Source organism: Varroa jacobsoni, unplaced genomic scaffold (genome assembly GCF_002532875.2).
Source record: "Varroa jacobsoni isolate VJ856 unplaced genomic scaffold, vjacob_1.0 scaffold_1248, whole genome shotgun sequence".
In the NCBI taxonomy this organism is placed as follows: Eukaryota; Metazoa; Arthropoda; class Arachnida; order Mesostigmata; family Varroidae; genus Varroa; species Varroa jacobsoni.
The window spans coordinates 22,067-47,752 of NW_019214150.1; the positions used below are offsets into that span (position 1 = coordinate 22,067).

Consider the following 25,686-nt stretch of genomic DNA (forward strand, 5'->3'; position numbering starts at 1 on the left):
GAAGTATGTACTTGGGTGCGATCTTTTATCTTCAAATCTTCAATACCCGCATTTCTACCTGGTCTAACTACCGGCATAGGTTGACTTAAACATGTTGCTAAGATACCTTCGGAAGTTGCATGATTTTGCGTATGTTTCGGAGAGGTCGGTAAACGGCTTCGGTTTTATTTAGACAGTAAATACTGCCGTACTAAGTAGACCCAGTTTTAGAACTTTTTCTGTAATGCGAACTGTATCTTTTTTGACGCGAATGGGGATCCTTACTTGGAAGTGCGCAATTTGACTTTCGAGCATGAATATTATTGCGACTCTTGATGATGCAACATTCTTTCCTTAATTAGGCAGGATTCATTGACGAAAACATTGTATGTTCCTCCTAGAGTGTCATCGAAATCGATTTAGCTTCAGATTACCTTCGTTAACATAGTCGCAAACATCTTCTATAGAATTGGAAAGTGGTTCGTGGACGTTCGTACCATCCTACTTTAATCTCTACGGAGCATCCGTGTATTGAGGGGTTGAAAGATTGAAAAGAACAAGGAAGGCTCATGTTTTCTCTAACAGCTGGTCTTTACAATGATAGTCTTGAAACATTGCATCCTTGAAAAAATTTTGGGTATTTAACGAGTTCGTGCGTGGCAATTTTTCCTGTCATTAGCGGAAAATCGCGAATTCCTTTAGATATTCGACATTGGTCGGCATTCTTCACAGCTCTATGTCAACGGTCATCATCAAGAAGTAGTTCTTCAAGTAAGTAACCTTCTCTATCTACTGCACGCGTTTAGTGAGCTAAACTATGTGGGACCGCGAACATCATTGATGTAATAACCTTAAATAATGCATATTCTCCCAACGTCACTTTGGTGCGCAGAGATGCGATAATATTTTTTCGGTAGTAAGTGAGGAAATTATCTTTTTTTATTATATCTATTATTGGTTTAGTTGTAGAATTCGAGTCCATCGACGCGTTTGCAGTTTGTCGCTGATTTGTTTTACTAAACTAATTTATCGATTCAAACCCTAACGTAAGACATAGCTGGATACACATTAACCGTTATCGCATTGCAACTGCCAAGTTTCAGCTATCCTGTTCTTCATTTAGGGTCATCCCATTGTCTAATTAAAATACTCCCGCAATCTCCTTGCGTTGCTACATAAATTTCGACTAAAAACTTTCCCTCGCTACCTCAGAGAGTGTATCTTCTATCGAGAAAAATAATTGAAAATCTCCATATAAATCCAAACAAGTTTTATTTTGCCTTCATAAGCTCGAGTACCTTCTTTACACTTGAGTTTGCCGTTGAGTCATTACCTAGCCCTAGTTACTTAACGACCGAACTCAGACCCTTGATTAGAAAAATTCGAATCATCGAAGTTTTTTTAAGAACCTACCTTTATACCTATTTTGTAGAACGTACAAAAACAAACGAGTCCCGGTGTAGACTCTCGAAAAAAATTTTCACAATTGATTAATAAACTAAATCTCTTTTAATTAATTACTAAAATTACTCTATACGAAATAAAGACACTTTCCTTAAAAAAGATATTCCATTATTAAAGCAGCCTAGCCAAAAATCAAACTTTACCAGCCGATAGAAAATAATAGAGACTTTCAGTGATTTACGGCAGCGCAACACGCAAACTTTGCCTAGACCCGGTTTGTCTGTTTGATTGTGTGTCGTCGACTAATAAAATTAGTAACCCTCGCTTAGTAAATTGTCATTTATGACCGATACAGGACAGCAAATACCTATCTAATTTTAATACTATGTAGGTAGCCAATTATACATATATACATATATATATATATATATATATATATGGATAGGTTTCTGGCTTTGGACAACATACATCTATGAACCTCGTTAAATGGAAACCTACAATCCAGACATAAAACAATTTATTTTAAATTTATCAGTATATTAATTAATGCGAATATACATTTTATCGTATGTACAAACATACAGTATTTGTGACCCTTTAACAGGTCCGATCTAGAAATGGCACTCACGCGGAGTAATATCAACGGAGAAAGCACGTATTTGTATATAAAATAATCCGAGTTGATTTTATGGTATGATTTTATTCCTTACTCCATAACTAACACCAAGGGGAACTTTGCTCGGATACTGCGTTTCTGGTACGACAAGCAAAATATTGAATTCAATGGAAATGGATTAATTTAGAAAGCTGTAGATATTTGCTAGGGTCCTAATATTGCCATATGTCCTACGGTAAAAATTGGGTTGTTTCTGCAACTTCTTCATTTGTATGTGCGGTATATAGAAATTGAGAACGAGAGGGATATGATTCCTCGCGCTTTTCGCACACCCAAGTGAATTAATCGGTCTATTAAAAATAACCTTTTTGGATACTTTATACGCAGAAAAGCCTGCATACATAGTATGATAATCAGGCGAATCGGAACATTCTGCTGGCTGCCTCTTTTTCAGTTTAACACTTTGATCAGCTCGAAGATTCCGGAATTGACCAGACGGTCGGGTGTTCCATCTCAAAATGCGTTGCTTTCTATGATGCTAAGACCTAGTTCACACTTATGTAATAAAGGCAAGTATTTCAAGCGCGTGCGTTTGATTGTAACAGCATATCCACCGTAATAGGTTCTGCAATAGGAATTGGTTAAACTACAGGGAAATTGTTGGGATCAAACTTCGCTTGGGTTCTTGGATTATGCACAACCTGGAATCGAGCTCTTTCGGCCCAGCAGGATTATAATTCGTATCATTTTGGCTATTGTTATTATTATCCTGAACGTCACTGAAGATGTTGCCTGAAGGCGCTGTCGCGATCTCGTTGTTATTGCCAAAGTCATGTGCGACTTGGACGACCTGAATCGCGCCTGAAACGGGGATCGCGTTTGTGGGGCCTGTATTGTTTTTGCGGTCCTTACGTTTGCTATGCCCAAACTCGGGATTGGTCTTTGGCGTAGACGTTGGCTGAACGGAGTTGGCTGGGCGGCCTGATGTGTAGGAGACGTTGCTCATCGACGCCCGTCTATTTCACGACAGTAATAGAAAGTCAAATCGGAACTTAAGGTTAATAGGGGGTTAACATTTTGCCGCGAAAGAATTGAATCGTAGTAGCTGTAAAGCTGAGAACTACCCGGGTGGTAATCAATCAACTCAGCTCGATGCGGTCGAAAGACGCGCACCGCCAGTGAAGGCTAGTTAAAATCCTAGGCTAACTAAGAAGGCGCAATTCTAATGAATGTAAACTGATGCAATACCATAAATATGTTGAGCACTTTGAACACGTTGTTGTACTTTCTTTGATAAAAATATGAAATGTAATAACTTATTAAGTGTAGAATATAATTTGCATAGCTTGTGCCGCATTTGATGATAATGGCAGCTGACTCACGTTGGATCCTTCCGCTTCTTCAAAGAGCTGTCAGGATCAACGAAAATTGGACAATAACACAAAGGTTGGTCCTTGCCAAACAGCTCTCCATCTTCAAGCGTTTGAGGTAGAGGTTGATGTGTAGTTTCTGGGATAAAGAACAGCAGCGTAGCAGCAAGAAACGCAAAGGCACCGACTAAAAGTATTAACGCGTTTTTGTTGATTTCGATAAGATAAGCCACGAGGGCTGCGATGATGTTACCCATATCACCGCACACCTGTGAAACACATTAGGCCAAACACATATGTATAGAGACAGAGAGGTATAATTAGGGCAAGGAGATGCATCTGTTTACATAGATTGTAGTTTTCATGTGGTTAGCACGACCCCGGACAAAAACTCCTGATCACTGCTAGCCATAAATTTGACCGTGTATGCTACCGCATTGACAGGGATAACTGGTAAAAAGAAAAATATAATATATATTTTAATACCTTAGATAGTAACACTCCACGACCACGAACAACCGTAGGAAATAGTTCAGCGGCGAGTTGATAAGTAATGTTATAACTGCCAGCCAGCGAAACTATGAGGAAAACTGCCAAGATCATTGTTACTGCTTCACCACCTGCAAAGTAAAGGAAAATATCAGTGAAAATATTCAATATAACCGAAATTAGTCTTACTTGAGCAACTACCAAAATTCATTTGTGATTCAACTCTGGCCACTATATTGAATTACTTTGTGTTCTGGATTGAAATAACTAGGGGAACATAATATGTTTTATGGAGCCGACAGAGCTGTCAACAAAAAGGCTGAACATATTAATAATAAATAATAAATAAAAGCATTTCGTACCGGAGTCGCCAACAGCTGCGAAGGTGAAGGCCAGAATTCCGGCCGTTGCCATGAAGCACACGTTAGGCCATCTGCGGCCCACGCTATCTAGGCAAAAAATAGTAAAGATGTTGATCGGTAATTCGAAAGCCGCTGACATTGAGTATGTCGGGTAGATGGAAAGGCCCATATGCCCAAGTCCTAGCGTGTCAGCGTGGTAACAAAGGCAAATAAGGAACCTAGAACCGAGAAAGAAGCCAAGGACAGTTGCGCATGTTATATCGAAGCGCACATATAAATCAAACAATACGGACATTATCTTCGTCTTCACATGGAAGTTACTGTAAGCAGCACCAATATATTGTCTTCTTCGCAAGAACATCTACTACTTTTGTGGTCATGCTATTTTTCTGTATCAATTTGCTGTCCATTAAAACATGGGAATTACCAAGACGAAAAAAGCAGCATAGTCGTTCGCCGAAGGTTCGGAGTGGTCACAAGTGCGACTGTTTCAGCCCAGAATGATGAAATGGATGACGTTGATATCTCCGAGGCCGCTGACGACACTGAACCCAGCTCAGTGTTGCTCGTCGGGTCGATTGCGTGCTAAGCAAGTTAAGGTGCACCTCGAATAAGAATTCTCGTTAATAATAATACCCAGCTGCCCTCACTCGCCGTTTACGTCTATCGTGCGTATTCATAACGTGTTAAGTTGCACATTTATTAAATAACCTGAATTTACGAAACTCACCAACAATGTTTTGAACTCAGCTTCGGAGACATCTTTCTTCCCGTTGAAACGTGCCATTTTTACTAAATTATCTATGGCATCTTCTATGCGACCGGCTGATACAAGCCAACTAGCTGATTCCGGTATAAAACTGTCAATGTGAAAAGTAAATAGGAAAAAGGCTCACTCACAGGTAAACAAAAAGTGATTCTGCGTTTTGAGTACAAATATATATTTGTGTTTATGCATGTACATACAGATATTAGATTTGATCGATTGGGGTAACTGCTAAGATCGTTAGATCGTCCGATACAAAACAACTTGCTTCCACAGGATGCTGGCTAGGGGTATCGCCAAATCAAAGAACACTAATCACTATGTCTGTCAGCTAAACTCTATATCAAACGCTTTTACTTCACTCCATCAACAGAATACACAACGCCCGCACGCGAGAAAATTCGCCTCTTCAAGAGAACAAATGCGCGTTTTCGGTTCTCTTCTACTTTAGCTCTCGCTCGTTTAGAAAAACTGCTAATTACCACGATGCGCTCGTTCGCGAAGACATGTTAGATGTGAATATTTATTATGATATGTTGTAATACGTCACGTAACTCTATTGCACTTACGGACACATAAGGATGAGTGCGACGCTAATAACGCTCGTTGAAATTAAAAGGTACTGATAACCGAAGACGAGTTTAGCGTACCACGGATACAATCCGCCAAGAAAAGTCCATCCAGTGGCCCATACAGTTCCGACTAGCGTGCGGTGACTAGGCACGGTATACTCCATTACTGTCGGGTAAAAAAATCAAATCCACCTATGATAATAATCACGGAGTAGGGCACTTGGTGAAGCGGTCCTAGATTTAAGGATGTAAGGGTTGCCACATATAACACGGAAACATTCAGCGCAACAAAATACTTACCCAGAAGAAAAACAATAGAGCACACGGTGTCTGCACTGATGCCTGCCAAAAATCTAGCCGACATAATGGCAATGTCGGACCTAATCACCAGAGGAAAAACATTCGAAAATGCTGCAAGGCCAGATAGAAAGGCGATTGTAGGTCGTCTACCATATCGATCGGACAGGAAACCCGAAATAAGGTAACCGCACATAGAGCCGACACAAAACATCATATGAGTTGCGTACTGCTTCCATGAATCTCCACATACCCAGTTGTTCTGTAAAGTTTTTATCCACAACCGGTCAGTGACGCAAATTCATATTAGGTTTCTGTTGTACACATTTAACACATGCGCATAATGTCTAGATTCGTTTGGGGATTTATTCCCAACAATGCAGTCGGTACCTGTGTGGCAATAGTTGGGAAAAGGTCTTCCCAGATGTATTCCCACCCTTGTGGACAGGTTAAAACCGATCCGTCTGCAGACAGACCCACAGGAGAAGAATGATCGCCGTTTTTCAGGCCACATGCCAGCAGCGTCGATGCCGAGCCATTATCGTAACTCAAACCCGAGGAATCAACATCGGCTCCTGATCCATTCGTGCGACAACCAAAATTGTCCGGTGGCAGCAGGATGAAAATCTACAACGATATGAATCCAAATCGTCTTCTAGTTTTCGTGTATAGTTAACTAGATACAATAACAACATAGTAATTGTCTAAAAATGGTATAATCCATTGCGGTAAATGTTGAAAAACATGATATTCATTGTCTCCTATTCACAGAAACGTTATTACGAAGGTAATAACGATCATAGCATGTACCTCATAAATGAATCAACCTATTCGGTAGTTCCTATAATGATACCTAAGCGTATTCGAAGCCGTATCTAATTAGGCAAATATATTCATCCTTTTGGCTTTCTTTTTAGACTAATTAACGAGTTGCGTTAGATTCTTTTTACATCTGTGGACATTCTATCGATTAGGACTTCATAGGTTAACATAGTTTACATTCAATTATCGTTCCCGCCTGCCTGACAAGCGCCACCTGCATTGTCTGTGTATTTGATGTCGCACTAACAAACGTCGTAGATCTGCAGTGTCGGAACACAAATAATATCGAAACCGATTGACGCATTTGTAAGGCGTAAATGCGTTGCCCCATTGCTCCCGTGACGGTAGATCTTATCGTGGCTAGTGCAATTGGGCCATCATCGAGCCTTTTCACATGTGCGTTATGCAGCGACTCCTCTGCTTGTTTACACTTTCATCAATTCCTATTACCTACGCCTTATCTTTCAGAGCGGAAAATCACCGAACGTGATCACGTAACAGAGTGGCTTATTATCCGTAGAAGCGGCAATAAAACGCCGTACTTACAATATTCTTGGTTACGTTGGAAAGCTTTCAGCAAAGGGAGGAAGAAGCGCTAGATGACTTGTTTTGTTGACGCCAAAGTTGCGCTATTGGTTCTGTTGTTTATGGCCAGAGTGATATTCTTTCAAAGCATCCTCTTAGAGGTCGAAAAGAAAACATCCCAGTCGGGTGTCCGACTCGGAAAATAGCATTACTTTTTGAGTCAAAGGCATAAAAAGCGATTCCCGTATGTATGCACTGTTCCATTTGTTCGTCGGAGCTAAATGGTCCGCTTTTTAGCTTTGTTCATCGTAAACAATCAAATATATGACTGCCCAGAACAGTCCTAGAACATCTAGACATTGCTGATGACAAGCTGGTTTTATATGGATTTCCTACTATCGAAAGTTGCACTTTTAATATCTAACATCCCACCTTGGTATTCTTGAGGATTTTCTGTTAAGTAAAAAACGTAGAACGAAAGCAGAAATCGACCTACCGATTTGTCGTGTGAGGTCACCGAGAGATGACAAATTTCTGCGAAGGCTGATATATTTTACCGGCAGTGAATTAACGTTTATCTAACTCATCAGTTGATCGAATGGCGTTTTTGCCAGCCGATCGCAGTATTTTCAGCAGTGCATATCGGTAGTCCATTTAAATTACTTTGTTTTTAAGTGGGCACTAAGAATCTGCCAAGAAAATCATAGGCAGTAGATTTCGTTGATCTCCTAAAACGTGTTACAGCGCTTTCAACTAAATCGATACGTTACATTGGACAATAGAATAAGCTGATTAATTTTATTTTACGAAAGTCACGATACTCTACCGACGGAGTCACTTTTGGACTCGGGTTTCTTAGTCGGATGGCCTGTTGTCACCGGATAAAAACGATAACTCCCGATTGAAATTTACCATTAGAAAACAACGCAAACGAAAAATATCTACTGTAGGCAAGCAATATTTCTGCAATATGCGAAACGTAAATTGTGTCAATGTTTATTCTCTTTAACGCTAGTATAGGTAATTTAGTTGCGGTAAAAACGCGATTACTTAACCAGTGCGGAATATTAAAAACAAAGAAAAAAAAACGAAATAAAAATAATGAAATAGGTCATTAATTTGGTACGGGCCAACTATTCAATTCGAATAAGAACTCATTCGAAAGTAAATTTAATAAAATAATAGTGTGCTATTACTACCAGTCATAAACACAGATTATTATTTGTGCACTTTGTTCCCGTAACCAGATACGATTTGACGCTTATTCAAAACTATGCCTAAAAATATTGAGTGCAGCCTGTTTTTTGCGTAGCGTTTGCATACAGGCTCAAAAAAACAGGCTAAAAATGGACAACGGTCATACTCCGCAGAATTTCACATCTTTGCGAAAGTCATCGATCGTATTTTGTAGTATTTTTAACTGAATAGCCTTACTTTACAACGGTACCGAAGCTTTGGTGTAGCAAAGCTTTTACCGATCTGAATATAAAAGTCAGGCCTCCTTACTATAGAAAAGCGAAAATAGCATGATTCTTGACGTAGGAACGATAAAATCTAAACTCAGCGTAATAAATACGCAGAGATTACAAGAGGACTCTACCCCAGCCGTACAAAACCGTGACACGATCGACAACAGTAGCAAACTTTATCAACTGCTTTTCGTCAACCATTTCAGCTCCGTTTTCTACGGAGATGTAAATCTTTATGCTATCGGCAGTAAACTGGTTCTTTAATGCGGCTCGTCTGTAGTTAGTTTGAATTTCAAGTAAGTCTGACTAGTTTTTACTTACAGTGAAAAGACAATACACTTTTCACTATTATTGCATAAACTAATGTCTAAAAAAAAAACGCGTTCTCAGAAGTTCAGCTCGCTTGCTCCCAATGCTGTTTACGAATCGTCACATAAGCGACGCATGTACTTTGTCTATAGAACAGGATGTTTGAAGATAACACTAACTGGGAAAATCTTAATGACGGCATAAACATCCATTTCCAGTACTACAAGTTAAATGACTCTTTGAGAATTTGGTTATATGCAGGTGTCGTTATCATAACCATTAGGAATCGGGTTTTCTAAATGTTACATCAGATGAAAACAGACAAAAAAAAAGAAGATTTTCTATTCAATAGTATAAAAAAAAAAAAATCAAAGAATGCATCGTCTTTGTTGCCTGACCGATGCCGCAACACAAATCGATATTACAGATATTCCACTTACTCGGATACAGTGCTTCCGCTTTGTTTAAATTTTCCGCGAAAATTTCTGTTCCATTCTTATTGATATTACTGCATTCGACCAACAGGTACGTCGTTGCATTCCTACCTATTCTATAGTAAAAATTACCTAACCGTCCGCCGTAGGCCATTTTGCGGGCATCTAGAACAGGTTAATGTGGTTGTTATGTGTTGACGTTTTTCTTTTGTGCGACAAGTCAAAGTAAATGTCAAATCTCGACTGCTGAAGGGCTGCATAAAGTAGACATCCTATGTAGCCTGGTGAAGGGAAGCTAGATTTAGATTCAGAAAGCATTTTGCCTGCAGTCAGACAAATCTTGCATTGCCTATTCAAGCATTAATCGTGAGATAGCGCACTGGTCAGGTGTATGGAAAAAAATAAAAAAAAATAACCTATGAAATTATTAGTTGGTAACGGGAGGTCCTTTTCAAACTGTAGTCTATTCTGTGAATCAAAAAACTGTTTTTGCAGGCAGATTATCGCGATCTGTTTCAGTCGAATCGTCTCTAGCGCGGTTAGCTAGAGCTGTTAGAGGAAGATACTTAGAGCTGGTTTTATGCATTACTTCGTTCAGGTAGACAGATGGAAAGTTTGTTCCAAGCTCGACAGTAGCTGGCTACTTAATTGCCAATTACATTCAGTAGTAACAGATCCTGTGCTAGCTTGCTTTCGAGCGTAAACCTCATTTTCTAAATTTAGGGAAACGTGTTCTCGTATTAGATCACAAACGTAATCGCGTTCAGCGAACAATTGTTAACGCTATTAGACTATCTCCATGTCAAAAACAAATCGTCGCCCTAAAGAAGGTTATGGGCAGAATTTGAAAACAGAGATTTCATAGACGCATGTTATTCTGCGCAGGAATGTAGAACAATGCCTTTTTACTAGTCAATAGACATCATACGTTTAGATTTGGACCAACTTGTCAAAAATACAGTTGTATATTTAATTCCACCAACTGCATGACGGATAAGGGGGCAAAATTTTAGGACGATCGACACAAACCGTTAGTAATATAAATAATAATAATAATATAATTAAATTGTACACCATCATGTTGTTAATTGAGTATCACTAGGGAGATCTTCCTGCTGCAAGGAATAGCCTAAATTGCAGCTTCATGAAGACTTGTAATACGCAATGTTTGCTTACCTAGTTGCCCTCATTCAATCCCTGAGCCCATAGCCAGTTTATAACACGGCTAACTTTTGCTGTGGTCGAGCCACAAAGCTTTCGATTTTGATTTTCTAATCCGCTAGTAACCGCAGGCTTTTTTCTTTAGTTTTTAGCTTTCATTTTGATATATGCGATTCGAGGATCGAAGTTGTTCCAAATAGCTACAGATTATACGTTATGTATATAGGCAAATCAGTACTTTTGTTGTGTCTGTTGGCGAACAGAAGCTTAGACAGAATCATTCGTTTAGCGAAAGACTCCGGCCAAGTTGCTGACTGATTGTTGTTAGAATGTTTGCAATTCAATTTCTTAGAATTAATCTCTACTATACGGTAATTTTCCTAAACCCTTTAGTAAAAGCCAAGTTGAATTACCAATTTCTTCATAGAAATACAAACCCATATCCGTGGTGTCCTGTACGCTAGATGCACTGATATATACACATATGTGGTATGCTATGATTTTTTTCGCCACTCACTTGCGACAGGTGATTGCTGCAGTAGTGTAGAGTGCCCGTTGACAGGAATAATGCTACGAGCAAAATCTGAAATCGGCCGAAGCCTCCGGCAGCTTGAAGTGCCTCGTCAAAGGGACTCGACGAATCTTCATCTGATGCAGAATGCATGCTACAGCCAATCGACACGAATTTCTTCCAGCCGCTGAAGCTGTTTCAGAAGCTACTATATTCGATTGAATCTAACAGCAAGCAAGCGCTGTACGTTGAGAAGGGATCCGAAAAGAGAACACGTCTCACTGGTCGTTTAAGTGACCAGCTGTTTACTGGATTTGTTGCAAAAATTACCACCTATATTACTCCTCGTATAGTAATAATAAGAGAGGTTTAGATTTGAAAATATAGAATTAAAATTCGTATTATTACTTCTAAGAAAGATCTTGTGATTAGAATCACAGTACTCAAACGAGTAAAAGAGCTCACTGACGCACTTCAGCATGCGGAATCAATCCTGAAACCTGTAACAGAATATTTCAGAGACGGGAACACCATTAGTTTACGAGGAAACTAACAAATCTACCCGAATCTCTTATCGAAATATTTATGCGTACTCTATGTGTAAGCGGGAGTACCTTTGTTCTCTAAAAATGTATGCAGTTCGTAAAGCTCTTGCGAAATAACATATGCACAAGCCGTACGTAGGGTTATTTTTTCTGGGACCACAAAAATTTAACAGTCATTTAAAGAGCGCGGTAGCAGTGAAGTTAAAGTGCACGGCCGGAACTAATACTCTTTAACTTCACTGCTACCGCCTTCTACTTTGGCGGTAACCAAACATAACATCGTATGCCTCATGTACACAGGAATAGGCACACCTGCCATAAGAAAATAGTAGTCGGTCATCGAAAATATTACGACAAGTATTAATGTTATTGTTGTATATAAGCATAAATTCATCTAGTAGCCACGGAAGCGTAGAGAACAGCAGGCAAAGTATGCCGGAAGATCCACTGGGAAAATTATCCATTTCAAAGTAGACACGCGGAATGCAGAAGCGCGCAAAATTTTTTAATTTTTAGGTAATCACTAGATAAACTACACAATTTTCTTCTTTTTCTAGATAATACGCCCTATGCTGTACGGGGTGACAGGAAATCCGAACCGACTGTATATTGGTGTGGGGAGCAAGACGCTCCTAGTTATCGGGAGTAGACCAGCCAGTGGGGTTGATGTCCAGCCTCCGTTTGAAGGAAGCTCTACCAGCGGAAATTAACATCAAACCAGATGTGGCAGAGGGCTGCTGAAGGTCGCCATCAAGTCTTGCCCCTTGCCGATGCAAGAATGCCAATCTTATGAACCAAAAAATACACCAACTTTGTGTATCATCGTCTTCATCATTCGTAATAGCAATTGCAGCAGCAGTAGTAATATCGTGATTATGCCTGTGATGATTTGTTGGAAAGGGACTAGGAGAAAAAATGAGCCTGGAAGAGGCTTTATCTCGAGAGGCTCTGCTATTAACGCAAGCATACGCCCGGCTGTTCAATCATCGAGAGGATACAATAGGTGTAGGTACGCCGCCACGCGCGTATATTCACCACAATCGAACAAGAAGTTTATCTAACCAAAATTGGCTGCAGCTATCGTCGTACCAACGCTTACGAAAAAGACTAGCTTCGTACTATCTAGTTGTATAGAACAGACTCAATAGAGTAACGGTGGCTAACCACTTGCTCAATAGTGCCACTGCGACGTCAATATTTCACTCATCAGTCGGTAAATCCAAAACGGGCCCGCGGCAGCGACTGACCGATGCAAACGTCGAACACACACCGAAATCAACGGCCGGCTGCAAACATGTGCCCCTACTTATCAGAGGACACTCAATAAAAAAACATGTACGTAAGTGTTTAAGACTTTACTCTCATAATCGTCATTGATTAAAACGATGTGCTATTTGAACGAATCTATGATTACTAAACTCGATAACTAGGTTTTGAAGTCCATGTAAACTTTCCAAGTCGTGCCTGAGATAAACGTACACATCGGTACCGTCATCTTATTCAAAGCAATAGTGCCGGTAGGCTGCTTGGAGTACGGTAAAACTGACCTCTAGCCAGTTGGCTAATCGGACGTAGCAACGTGAGTTATACGTTGAAGTGTCAATCCCTAAATAAGTCGTCTGCCCCCTATATTTTTACCCATAGTCAACAAATCTTTTAATTCGGAACCTTAAGTTATTATGCTAGAGAAACACTTCCCTTCTAATACGATTTTCAATAAGTGCGTGCTGGTTGCAGACTCGAAATCGTAGCAGAGCAAATCTCTTTGTTTATTTGTATGTACCAGAAGCATTGCACTCTTGTTAATAGTCGTAGATGAATGGTAAATAACACTAGAAACAAACACTAAGTGACCTTTTCGCATCAGCAGCTACAATGGAGAACTGTACACGCTTCTTAAGTTGCTGAATTGAACTTCAATATAGCCTATAGTTTGGAGCCTATAGCCAATTGATTTGGACTGCAAAAGCTGACGAATAAGTCTTACGTGCGGAAAAGAGACAGCTCTGGTGGTTAACCTAAAAAAAAAATAAACTCTAAAAACAACTTAGCTTCTTACAGGCTACAATGGTAAATACCATGCATAATAGCTTCGTGCAAGTAATCGTTCGTACTTTGCGCGCCATTCGCCTTTCAACATCGTTCGACATGATTTGATGACACGATAGTGCAACAATTAGTGCGAACGGTACGAAATGCTACAATTTGTCTAGAAATCACCAAATCTGAATACAAACTTCTACAGTTAGCTCGGCGTGGATCATCCGCATTTACAATGCTAGGGTATAGTTTCGGTGCTACTTTACAGAAATAGGTGATGTATATAAAGGCACGATACAGCCTTTCCCTAGTTGTAGATAGACAAGTCAGATGCGCCTTTAAGCGGGCACTTTAACGCTAACGCTAGAAATGGTCAGCAAATCAAACCAGCAGCTTGCGCGTAGATGTTTTGTTCATTGCATGGTAAACCCAGACGTACACTTGTACGCTTATTCTTAGACAAATAAAAACCGTTCGCGTTACGATGAGCTTTATATGTTGTGATTAACAGCGAAGCTCGATTTTTTTCCATGTTTCCGAGCTATATATATATATAGCTTGGAAATGCTTTGTCGAATGTATGTGATTCTTTAGACGGAATTTTGTGTTGCCGAAATAATTCTATAACAGGAACTACATATATAAGGGTTCGTAATAATTCTATACGCAAGGATAGCGACAGCCAGTCGGTCCCGCTACTCCAAATAGGAACACTATCTGACCTTACATAAATCACAATCGAAGTTAGCATGCTCAATGATCGTCATCACTGCCATAGTCCAATTAGATAGAGTATGGACTACCAAAGTACTTATCAAGTTTTTTTACACTGACAAGTTGTAACTTAGATCTCTTTTCGTCGTATATATTCTCTTCCACCGAGTCCGATTCACTACGTATACATTTGCTTCTCGCCCAGTGGTCGCGTCGTCATCCTTTCGAGACGTCGCTATATGGCGGTCGAGTAACTACTATCTTTCTATGTTTCGAACTGTACTTCCGACATCGCCGTTTGGTATTTTGTCAGACGGCTGATTTCCAACACGAACAAAATTGTGCTTATGCCCGGATTCTACCCTAGATTACAACGTGTCCCTACCGAGAAATTTCGTTAACGACAGATCTATCGCAGGAATGATAACTAGCAAGGGAAATCTAAAGTAGCCTTCCTCATCCTCATGTTAGCAACACATCACTAGCAAGTATACAATGCACTGTCAATAACAGAGAACAGTAACTATTGCTCTACACGAGATAAACATGTACTGCTCTAGAGTTAGGGATTCCATGTTAAAAAGTGCTTTGTCTTGAAATTCATAGAATTTCATTTACCTTTTTAATAATGATTACTCAATCTCCTGGATTTTCTGACCAGCCCGCTATAACAAGCGTGAAAGCTGCGTATTAGTTGTAAAACTTACAAAGACTCATAAAAAGCGAGCCGAATTCGCCGTCATTCCCTAGACGCCACACCATGTATGATCAATAGTTGGATAGCGTCATTAAAAATGTCGAATAGTGACTTTTCAGTAGTTTTCTGTGTAACCAGTGTAGAAATGCGCTGCCCGCTGCCATAACAGGGGAAAAGAAAGATGTATTTAATAATGCTTTTTTTCATGTTGCACTGTCACTCATATTTTGATCAAACAGAGATCAGAAGAACAAACTGGAAATCTTTAAGGCAAAAAAATATACATGTATAATAAGCATGCGTAATTATTGTTTATTTGTATGCCTACACGTACCCCAATTATTGTTACTTCTGTTAGAATCGTTACTTGACAATATGATTGCCAGATAAGATTCTTGGTCTGAACGAAGCAGAGTCTGCATGAAGTGTGTTATTAATACATTACCGTATGTACGGTTCATCATCGTATTTAGCTCCCTTTGGACACCCATTACTATCTTTCCGATAATAAGCGATGGCGGAGCGCGACTCGCATCATACTTGCCAAAATTTGGAAATATGAGTTTAATCCAAGTCACTCGTGTTTGCAATAGATTACGATTTATAGAAGTTTTCGCAAAAAATCTTTTACGTAATATTAGCTGTGACGGATTTATATATTTTTAGGATAAACTCTTCATATGTCGTTCATAGTGCTTTTTTAGCGTGAAAAAATAACAGCTGATTCAACGACGTAAACTTAGTCGAACTAACAGAGTACACTGTCAAAGGAGCACGGTTTCTCGTTTATAGTAGTATTAACGAACGTAGCTGATAAAGCTAAAATGCAATAACATAAGCCATGTTATTCCACGTACAGAAAGCTTATTCTCAAATAAATTAATTTTTTTGTCTTGATATAATGAACGTACATTGTCCCATACGTTGCTGAATCCGAGACAAGAGTTATTACAGAACGTGATAACTGGGGTCGGTTGTGGTTAGAAAAGCTGCGTGGGTATTTACGATGATGATGCTTTATCGGCCAGTAAGGGATCGTAAATGCATCCTCTCACAGATACGTGAGAGGACAATTTTGTTGGCAGTAGCTACCTCATTTAGATCCAACATGAAGAAACACATACACGATTGCTCTCAGCAAACAAAAACAGAACTTAGGCAAGCTCAGTTAATTCCTCCGAATGGAGGGCTTCTATCAATTTTGATGTGAAATCGTTTGTTTACGGTTTATAAGTTTCAAAAGTAATTTCCTGCTTAAAAATTTATAGAGCATCCCCTTGCTCGCTGCCATCAGCACTACCCTGAAGAAAAACGGGTTGACTATGGAAAAAGGACGATCTATGTGCACCCAATATGGAAGTGCGCTACGAACTGGGTATCTATTACAGATGCGAAGATGCTCGAGTGATCATATTTGGTTAGGTTTCATCAAACTTCTTCCGGCAGCTGTCTCCGGCAGAGCTGGGCTGGAAGTGACCTAATAAAGAGGATCATGATAATAGTAATAATAGTGAAAAAAACAGGCCATGTTGGTAGTCAAGCGGCTTCTCTACTGCATAAAGGTGCTCGTACCGCGTCCCAAAAATATGGTAGTTTGGGCTTCGGAAGTCTAACTACATCTCTCAAATTTGAGACTAATTGTAATTTCAGCAGTCTCACCAAGGGATACCTGTATTCTGATGAAACCACGTTTGCATCTAGCACGGCTATTGTGCGTGACTAGGGTGAAACGTTTATTGACTTCATTTCAGAAACGGTATACACAAACAGGCACATGCACATACTTCGCTTTTGTCCACACGTGCCATCACAAATTATTATATAACATTATAGATATGTCGTTAATCCCTTCCATGCTGCCAGTTCACACTCAAAGTCACCTTATAACTACTACTTAAGTCCAAAGCTCTGTTACAAACAAAAAAGCAAAGCGCTCATGTGCATTATTATCCACCATCGTCACGCGCAATTTATTCTACAACATACCCGTTAAGATTAGACGAGCGTGCGTTTGGGAATCGCTTCAGCGGTAGATCAATGGCACCGTGCACGTCCAACGGGAGGCTCCCGGCAGAGTGCGTTTGCTCAGTTCTTGGGCCTTTTATAACGCTGGCCAAGCGCCCCATTACCTCGAAGAAGAGGGCAGAGGGTCCAGCAACTCTGCAGGCGCCGTTACTGTTGCTGTCAGTACTACATATTTGCCCTCTCTTGGCTATCTCTTTTATAGTGCGGTTGTCGGCGGCGTGGAGTGAAGGGTAGCATCTGCTACGACGAGAAGAATACGGTGTACTTACTTACCCATACAGGCTGACGGAGCATGGGAACGAACGATATATTAGCGAGGATGCAAAATACTCGGAGGAAGGAAATAAAGAAATATTCATACTGCAGCCAAGTCCAGCTGCCAGTCCATCGCCAATGCCCCGTGGTTAATGCTGTAACAAATACGACTGGCCATTCACTCAGGACTTCTAAGTGCTACAACCGTAGCTCATGCAGATCGTGCAGGCCAACAAAAAGCTGTTGTAACTGAGCGACAGAAAAGAAGGCGCCAAGATGTTTCGTTAGACTGATTCAATCATCGTCTAGAGGATGCGAACTAGCAGTATCCATGAAGCTGTGTATTAAATGATGCTACATTGTGTGCTAGAGTACGCTAATCTGCAATTAGACGAAGTGGTAGAGTAATTTCGAGACCTCGGTTAGACTCAGCCTTAGCGACGGAGAACGGACGAAAATGAATAGAAAGGCCCCAGTGTACAATATGTATATATTTATTGTTCACATTTATTTGGGGGAAAGGGCAGAGACTATTACTGCGAAGAAAACTAAAAAATAATTAGACACCCTCTAAGTGTTACTCTTTATTTTTTTTTTAGATATCATAGCAGAAACCTTTGATGCGGGGTCAACAGGAAGATGATCTGAAACCCAGTGCGATCGATAGATTACTCTATTGTAAAAAATAAATGTTCCCGTATTTTTCCTTGAAGGTCATATTTTTACTCGGAGGTTTACTTGATGCTTGCTAGTAATCGTTTTACAATGCGTCTACAGAACGAATCACCTCGTATCTCCACTAAATAGCTGCACCTATACATCACTAAAGAGCAAGAATAACAAGGAACATAGGGATGAAGACCTGCATTATACATTTTGAGTTTTTTATTCGAATAAAAATATTTCACATGCTAAAAAAAGCATGCTGTAAGCTTTTTTGAGGTCAATAAAATAGCAGGAAAACTCTGGGTTCTAAACTCTTCAAAATATTTAATAGTTTGATGGATTTCAACGTCTAAAAATGTATAATTCCATTCCACATAAATCATTGTGAAGTGGGTATTGACCTCTAAATAATTCGTCAAAAATTAACTAAAAAAAATAAAAAAAAATAACCCAAAAAATGATATACCAATGTAGTTAGGTACTCATTACTCCTGTTTTCAGTACCTCAAATAAACCTCATTGCTCTGACTGAAAAAATCCAAAATTTATCATAATCGTAATCTTAGCAAAAATCAAAGCTTTGATATTTAAAATAAAGGCAAGATTTTCCTATTAATGCAATGTTTCTACTCTGTTATCTATGATTAACGTTCTATCATATTTTTTCGTAAGTGTGTCAATTGAAAGTGTTTCATTATAGCTGAAGTCGATAGCTCCTTCGTGACAAATTAAAAAACAGCCACAATGTGTATTGTCTTTATCCAGAATAAATTATTTGAATCAATATTTGATCGTTCCCAGTTCGGCGATTGTTCAAGAACCAGTTTATAATGGGTTTTTGAGTATATCGTAAACATTTTGAAAAACAAGATACCTGATGCACAATTCAAGGCTTCGTTTCTTTTTAAAGATCTCGTAAGCGAATGGCAAACTTTGTACAATTCATTATTACCTAGTTTACATGCAAACTATTGCCGAGAAGTGAATTTTGCGCATATGATAAGTAGAGTTTTGAGCATTATTGTGCACCGCTTCTAACCTTTGTGCCGTTTAACATTGCTTTCTGTAAATTATGTATTAGTTATTATAAAGCACGTGAGGTATTTAAAACAAGGAAAAAATAGCTATTCGTTAATCAGAAACAAGGCTCATGAGAGGTCCGCTGGATGTTCTCTCAGCAAAACTCGCACTTGTTGCGATAATAGAGCGAACTCATACATTTGTACAAACACCGTTCCGAAGTCACATGGTTAATAAAGTATTTGGAAGTAGGTGCTCGTATGGAATAGGAAAACGTTGTCAAAATAAACAGAAACGACACAAGATTACAACTATTTCTTTTACTGTCTGGGCAAATGACTAGTTCCCAGTTTTTCGTATAGTACTACTGCAGTGGCCAGTTGCGTAATAGCTTAGTGGGTAACGTGTTTGCCTGTAACACATAGGGTCGAGTTTCGAATCCGCACTGGACCTCATACTGGCTGTGGAGACATTTGCTATCGTTAGTGGGCTTCGGAAATTAGCGAGAAAAAGGGTGTAAGTAAAGATAAAATGGACCAACTTTATGCGTACTTGGAAAATTTCTGTACAACAAATCCATATTGAAACACTGTGATCTGCATCCATATATACATGAATCAAGTACGCAAAATGCGCTGTCGATTCTATGCTACATACGCGTCTCGTGAATTAGGAAATTCATCATGGCATTGCCCCTTCGAATCCAGGCCCCACATCTGGCTCTATTTACATTTTCGATTCCGTAGCACAGCGTCACGCCCATTTTGCCTTCAGTATAGAACGACCCATGCATTGACAGCATTCGCCGAGCACCAGTAGAACGGATTATAGCAGTGTGGATGCGCTTCACATATACGAAAAGATCTGTTTTTTCTAGCGAAATTGAATTCTATGATGTGGCGTGTCGCATCATATATATCTATATATACAACCGGACTTTAGTCGTTCAGAAAGCTGCTTCATCCGCACAATACATACGAACGAAAAAAATCAGTATCAGTAAGTATTATAGAATTAATAAAACGTTTAACAAGTAGTCATCACCGACGATGTAGTTGAACTAACGGTAAGATACGGTAGTATTCTAAAATGCAGTTTATTCAACATATCTCTTTCAATAACTCTTTCTTTTCTCGATAGCTTTTACTCTATCTACTTATTTAGGATTACTCGACATGGAAAATGTATTTTTCAAAAAGCTCTTTTTTTCTCCCTCTATGAAGGAATACAATTTCTCAGTTAAGTGATTGGCCTAAGAACAGAAATGATTCGAACTTTACAATACACGCTTTATTTAATAAGTTCAACTTTATTATGGCTTCCGAGTCTCTATATATCAGATTCGCTAGATAGAATCGTTAATTCTTTGCATACGAAGTACAAGAGATATATATACTGGACTATCATGAGCACACTGTAGAATAGTTGCTTAAGTGCTCTATGTACCTGCCTAAATTTGCCGAAGTGCTTGTCATCCAGGAAGATTAGCAAATAAAATGTGCCTCTTATGTGAAACATTAGTGTAACAGCAGACATTTTGTTCACTGCTTTCGAGATAGGTTTGTTTTACCCTTTATATTTCAGCGTAAAATTATCCTTTTTTTTAATTAAACTATTAAAAATTATAACTTTTCTACTCTAGAGTTTATCCAACTAAATCTCCGAAGTGTTACTATTGAATGAATAATACTCTCACTATGAAGCAGTCAACACGTTAATTACTGAATTGCAATGTTCTTCGTCCTTTTGTGCACGTATACACAGTCCAATCTCTCCCTCTTGTTGGACCAGCATCCGCTTTCGGCATTGTATGTATATGTCATGGACACTAGTTGGTGTGGGTAGTTCTTTTACATCTGGAACGATCAGTTCTCCCAATGAACAAAACCTTAATTAAAAACATGCTTCGGCGCTCCTGGTTCTGCCACTGACAGGAGGCCACAAGGCTTACTTTCGTTTAATAGTCCTCAGTATAGTGATAATGGAACCAATATAAGAAGGTTTTATTATTCATTAATTAACAGAATCTCTGCATAGAACCTGCGAGATATTACGAAATCGAAAAGTGTTACAAGCTGTCCAGTCAAATTTCGAAACTGAGCCTTCCCGAAGTATTTGCGATAATAAGCCGACCAAGTATAAAGTGCACGATTTAGGAGGCCTAAAATAAACGTAAACAATCGTCCATGCCCTATTTACTTACACCGTTTTCTCAAGGTGTGCGCTTTCCTAAGCAAAACAATAATGACACTGAACTTGCACTGCAAGCCTCAAGTGCATGACACATGTGCAGACGATGGCCATCTGAATCCTACCAAAGCTATAAACAAAGCTGAACATGCTAAATGATGCGCTATTTGCAGATTCTCTAAATAAACGATTTACAAGATAATTTATCCACGCTCGTGTATGATGGTGGCATAGTGTATTTGAATTCATGTGCAGAATATGGGCTGTAATACAAATGTGACCGCCAGTTGTCACCTATCAGCAAATCCAGCGTCCAATCGTTAATTTTCTTTTTAGCTCGGCAAACATTATCAGGCATCCGCTTCTTCTAGATGACAACAAGTACCTTGTAATGTATGGAGTGTTTATGTGTACATAGCATTTACGACTATATAACGATAATACAGTTGGATAGCATCTTAATGAGACTAATTTTAATCAGAGGCTTAACGTTCATCTTATATGTTCGATTTTTGACTGATCTGAGTGGAATATGTGTGTAATAAATATGAAAAAAATGTCCAAGTCCTTTCCCAAAAAATACCTTTGGAACGTACTATATATATATATATATATATATATATATATATATATCCAAAATGTATCCGGTATATATATTTCTTTGCAATATTGTCATCAGCTTTGAAGCTGAACAAATTCTCAGTTTGTCGTAAAGTTTTCTTCTTTTCGTCGGCATGTATACATTTAGTCCAAATAAGATTATTATTGCTAATATCTGCTTATTATCATAAGACTCTGTATTTTTACATATTTTGCTTAAAATAATAAATTTTTCGAATAATTATTACTCGATCGTGCATAAAATTATCATTACGTTCCTGAAACTAGAATCTGTTCAGTTCAATGCTTCGTTCCCAATGTGTGTCATATTCGAGTAATCACCGATATGTTCATTATCATAGTTTTCAACTGCTAACGAATTGTTTCTTAGAGGAAATTGTTCGTCAACACTTCGTTCGCTGAACTTAAATGAGTTTTCGGATGAAGTTGACGGCATGTATTCACATTTTGCCATTGTAGCAAGAAATTCCAATGCCTTTTGACAATGATAGCATCTGAAGACCTTCTCGCGTTTGCACTTCAAGAGCAGCAAGTAAATTAACTTTGGATGTTGTCATCCTGTCTACCAGATAGAGCGCCGTAGGGAGAAGTAGTTAAAATAACGAAACATCGTTAGAGGAAGTTGAAAAAATCGTTCACTTAGTACATACATAACTGAAACTATGCACTATCGACTATCATCAATGACCTAGCATCAATACCCTAGCAAAAAAAAAACTACCTCGTATCATGTTGTGCTCATGCCGAAAAGTGCTCTTGTTTCTTCTGATCCTTATGGTACCCTAGAGGAGCAGCAGAATTACTCTACCTAGGAAGCTTCCACAATACACATAAAATCTGCGAGGATATTTATTCTCTATCTGGTGATCGTTTTAGACTGCATAGAAAAGCAACAGACTACCTACTAATAAATTTAAGAAGCGTTGTTTTATTTCGTATTATCTGGAATTTTCTTTTTCAGATGCCTAGCGTGAGTCAGCCAGATCGAGATGCGCAGTTGTCGATGTACACTGGCTCGCATGTAAAATAGATTACACATTCAACTCAAACGGTCAAATCTATAGAAATTCTCGCGTTATAAAGATATAAGACTTATTATAAGAAGCGATGGCTGTTCTTAAAGCTCACAACGAACACCATAAGCACAAGGATCCAGGATAGCGGCGCTTTTATAACCTCCCTTCGACGTATCATGCAGAATGAGGCGTGCATTGTTTTTGATTGTGAAAGATAGCATTTCGGAACGATAGCCCTGCTTTGTTGCGCTCTGATTCTGTGCTAAAAGCTGTTGTCCTGCAAACAGAACAGCAGCTTTTAGTACAGAATACCAATATAGTACCTTAATATTGAGGCTTAATTTTTTAACTGACCACCAATTCGTACGTGGAGTTTCTGTGGACTTCTGTCTTGTTCCACCCATAACCAGAGAGATATTTACGGGGAACACCATTCTGCGCGATAAACGCTGCACTATACAAGTTTTCTCATGCCAGATAGGGATAGCTGTATAGGTGCGAGACATAAAACAGATTTACCGTCTAGTTTTTTAGCTCGTGTAAAGTTTGTTCGAAAAAGTATCATTTGAATGGCTGGGCATAACAACATCAATTATGGCAACTAGGACTGTACTAACGATACCACATTTGAATCGCTTAGAGTCGTTACCAATAAAACAAATATGCAACTAGACTGATCCTAAAGACGAGCGCATTAAAACTGCTTGACCAGCAATCGACATGATCACGAAACTAAGTATCCCAAGCGTTTCTAGTATGAAGAAAAGAAAATATGGCTATTTAGTAGATCTTGTCATCATAGCTTACACCGAAATCACTTCTGACGTTTATCCCACAAACGGATTTATTTAAGTTCACTGTAGTGAAAATATAAAATTCAAAATAAGGCGATTGTATATCTATAAAAGCATATAGTATCGAGGCGTGGACTTCTGCATAGATTTATTAAGTACAAAGTATTACGATCAAAAACAAATTAGAGGAGTTTCCCAAGTTTTCATATAAGAGCTTATCTTTCTCCGTCAGCGTTGCAATTGATTTATTCTATTAAATACTCCGGAAAGCCGAAATTTACTGGCTTTTACAACCGCTACTTTTTGTGCCGCCACTTTGAAAACGCGTCTCTATTGGGCTAATTGCCACAAACTTTATGATACTACACAATGTTTTTGAGACTCTCGTTCAAATTAAGCTGTAATATTTAATAGTGTTGCATACAAAAGTAACTCAGTCTATTCGAAGGTCACCTCGAATCTATAACTGTGACTATGGTTTTCGTTCAGATTTTCTCGTAACTTGATTGAAAATCTCAGTCATATTCCGCATAGCTGCCGCTGCTGAGGTTGAGCGCATTTCTATTGCACGACCTTCACAGACGTAGATCCGTCTTTTATAGTAACTTTTTCATCGTCGAAACAAAGTGTCATTTTTAACTAGAAGTAAACTCTCCTTTGCGCTACCGCAGGTATCGACGGAGAGAGGAGAGACACAAGCAGGCGTACCCAAAAGATGAACATGATCGACGCTGCAATGACCCTGGATCTCGTACCAAAACTGATACATGCCGATGCTCACAGCCGTTAAACAGCTGCTGTAATCTAATCAAGGACGAACATGACTCGATTAGCTACACGATGTGACTACTCGAATACTAAAAAAAAATAGGTATAATGTTTTTTTTTTCGTTTTTGAATTTCTTCCAATTCGTATTTTGATTGCACGGTCTTCGGTTCTCAAGTTTTTAGCCCACTTTCTTAACTTTTTTATGATTTCTTTGCTAATTTCAGTAATTTACGATTCTGGCGATAAAGCGTACCAGTGAGTTAGTTTTCGCTGTATCCTGCACCGGCTTATTACCGGTGAAGTATATTACGGTCCGGTATTACATCGAAAAAATACTGTTATCTCCTCTACAACCCAATACGGACAGTGCTTTAAGATTGCTTAATATGAGTTTGGGCAATACTTAAATCGAAGAAGAAGAAACTTCGCAGAATTTTCTCGAATCTTGCAGCTGCAGTAATGTTAATCCAACCCTCGAACATCGCTTCTAAAAGATTTCCGGGTAGAGCTCTATACTGTGCTCATCGACAATCTAATTACGACCACCAAAAAGGAAGAGGTCAATGATCACTATAAGCATTTATGGGGAACAGACCCCTATTTTATATACCCTCTGCAAGCAGCACATTATCCAGCGTTTAGATCGGCATTGCATTCAATAGATTTTTCTAGCTCAATCTCGAATACGCACCCATTATAGTGGATTAAGCCGAACGTACTAACACCAGTAAACCCAATCAACTAGTAGAATATGTGCAGGCATCTGGCGGATTTTGAAAATCCGTAAATGTATATAACATTGCGATATTTAAAGTCATTGAATATGTCCACACAAAGAATGTGTCACATTAGGCAATAAATAGTGATGCTATCTGTCGACATGTTTTAGATAAACTGAATATACTTGTTAAAAAAAATAACTAGATAGCCTTCAAAATCTCAAAGTTCCCGTGGCAAAACGAAGGTTCCTTATTTGAACTGAAGAAATCTAAGGCTTTTTAAGGTATCAATAAAATATTTTCTCACTAATCTAAAGTTTTTTTTAATCACTCAAACTTTTAGCAGAGTTGCAGTAAGCCACAGAAAACTGTAAAGTTTTCAAGCTTTACGAGTATGAGTTTCATTTTGGAACTAAATCGGTCGAAACAGCGCACTGACGCAGAGACTACTAGAAGCAGCGCAAGCTGTTAGCTTCAAATATCCCCTGATGAGAATCTTGAATTCAAAAATGAGTCCCATGGAAGAACT

General features: G+C 38.9%; 1 protein-coding gene and 2 long non-coding RNA genes across 6 annotated transcripts; 2 read left to right on the forward strand and 1 right to left on the reverse strand.

Moving 5' to 3' along the window:
• Positions 1-1,865: 1,865 nt before the first annotated feature.
• Positions 1,866-17,223, reverse strand: LOC111268005 (solute carrier family 22 member 7). Of its 4 annotated transcripts, XM_022846667.2 has the most exons (12): positions 17,069-17,223; positions 11,560-11,586; positions 11,093-11,310; positions 6,246-6,482; positions 5,859-6,117; positions 5,556-5,724; positions 4,951-5,080; positions 4,648-4,805; positions 4,221-4,438; positions 3,856-3,989; positions 3,382-3,638; positions 1,866-3,015 (listed from the first exon to the last, which is right to left on the reverse strand). In XM_022846667.2, exons 3-12 carry the CDS (start codon positions 11,237-11,239, stop codon positions 2,646-2,648), a joined length of 2,079 nt encoding a protein of 692 aa, XP_022702402.1. In that variant the 5' UTR covers positions 11,240-11,310; positions 11,560-11,586; positions 17,069-17,223; the 3' UTR covers positions 1,866-2,645. The 4 variants fall into 4 exon arrangements, with proteins under 4 accessions (XP_022702402.1, XP_022702399.1, XP_022702401.1 ...); XM_022846664.2 differs by having other exon boundaries at positions 11,093-11,586; XM_022846666.2 differs by lacking the exon at positions 17,069-17,223 and adding an exon at positions 12,796-12,916 and having other exon boundaries at positions 11,093-11,586.
• On the forward strand, positions 12,824-18,074 carry LOC111268008 (uncharacterized). Its single transcript, XR_002684964.2, has 2 exons — positions 12,824-12,966; positions 17,310-18,074. It is a non-coding gene; the product is annotated as an uncharacterized LOC111268008 (long non-coding RNA).
• A 3,284-nt stretch (positions 18,075-21,358) lies between these two features.
• On the forward strand, positions 21,359-25,467 carry LOC111268007 (uncharacterized). Its single transcript, XR_002684963.1, has 3 exons — positions 21,359-21,631; positions 24,341-24,540; positions 24,663-25,467. It is a non-coding gene; the product is annotated as an uncharacterized LOC111268007 (long non-coding RNA).
• Positions 25,468-25,686: the final 219 nt, after the last annotated feature.

Excerpts from the sequence above, each read along its gene's own strand:
- LOC111268005 (XM_022846667.2), bottom strand. The coding sequence starts at position 11,239 with ATGCATTCTGCATCAGATGAAGATTCGTCGAGTCCCTTTGACGAGGCA. Across the intron at positions 5,081-5,555 it reads GCACTCATCCTTATGTGTCC|TTTTATACCGGAATCAGCTA; the intron begins GTAAGTGCAATA and ends TCACATTGACAG. Across the intron at positions 3,016-3,381 it reads AAGAAGCGGAAGGATCCAAC|ACGGGCGTCGATGAGCAACG; the intron begins GTGAGTCAGCTG and ends GTCGTGAAATAG.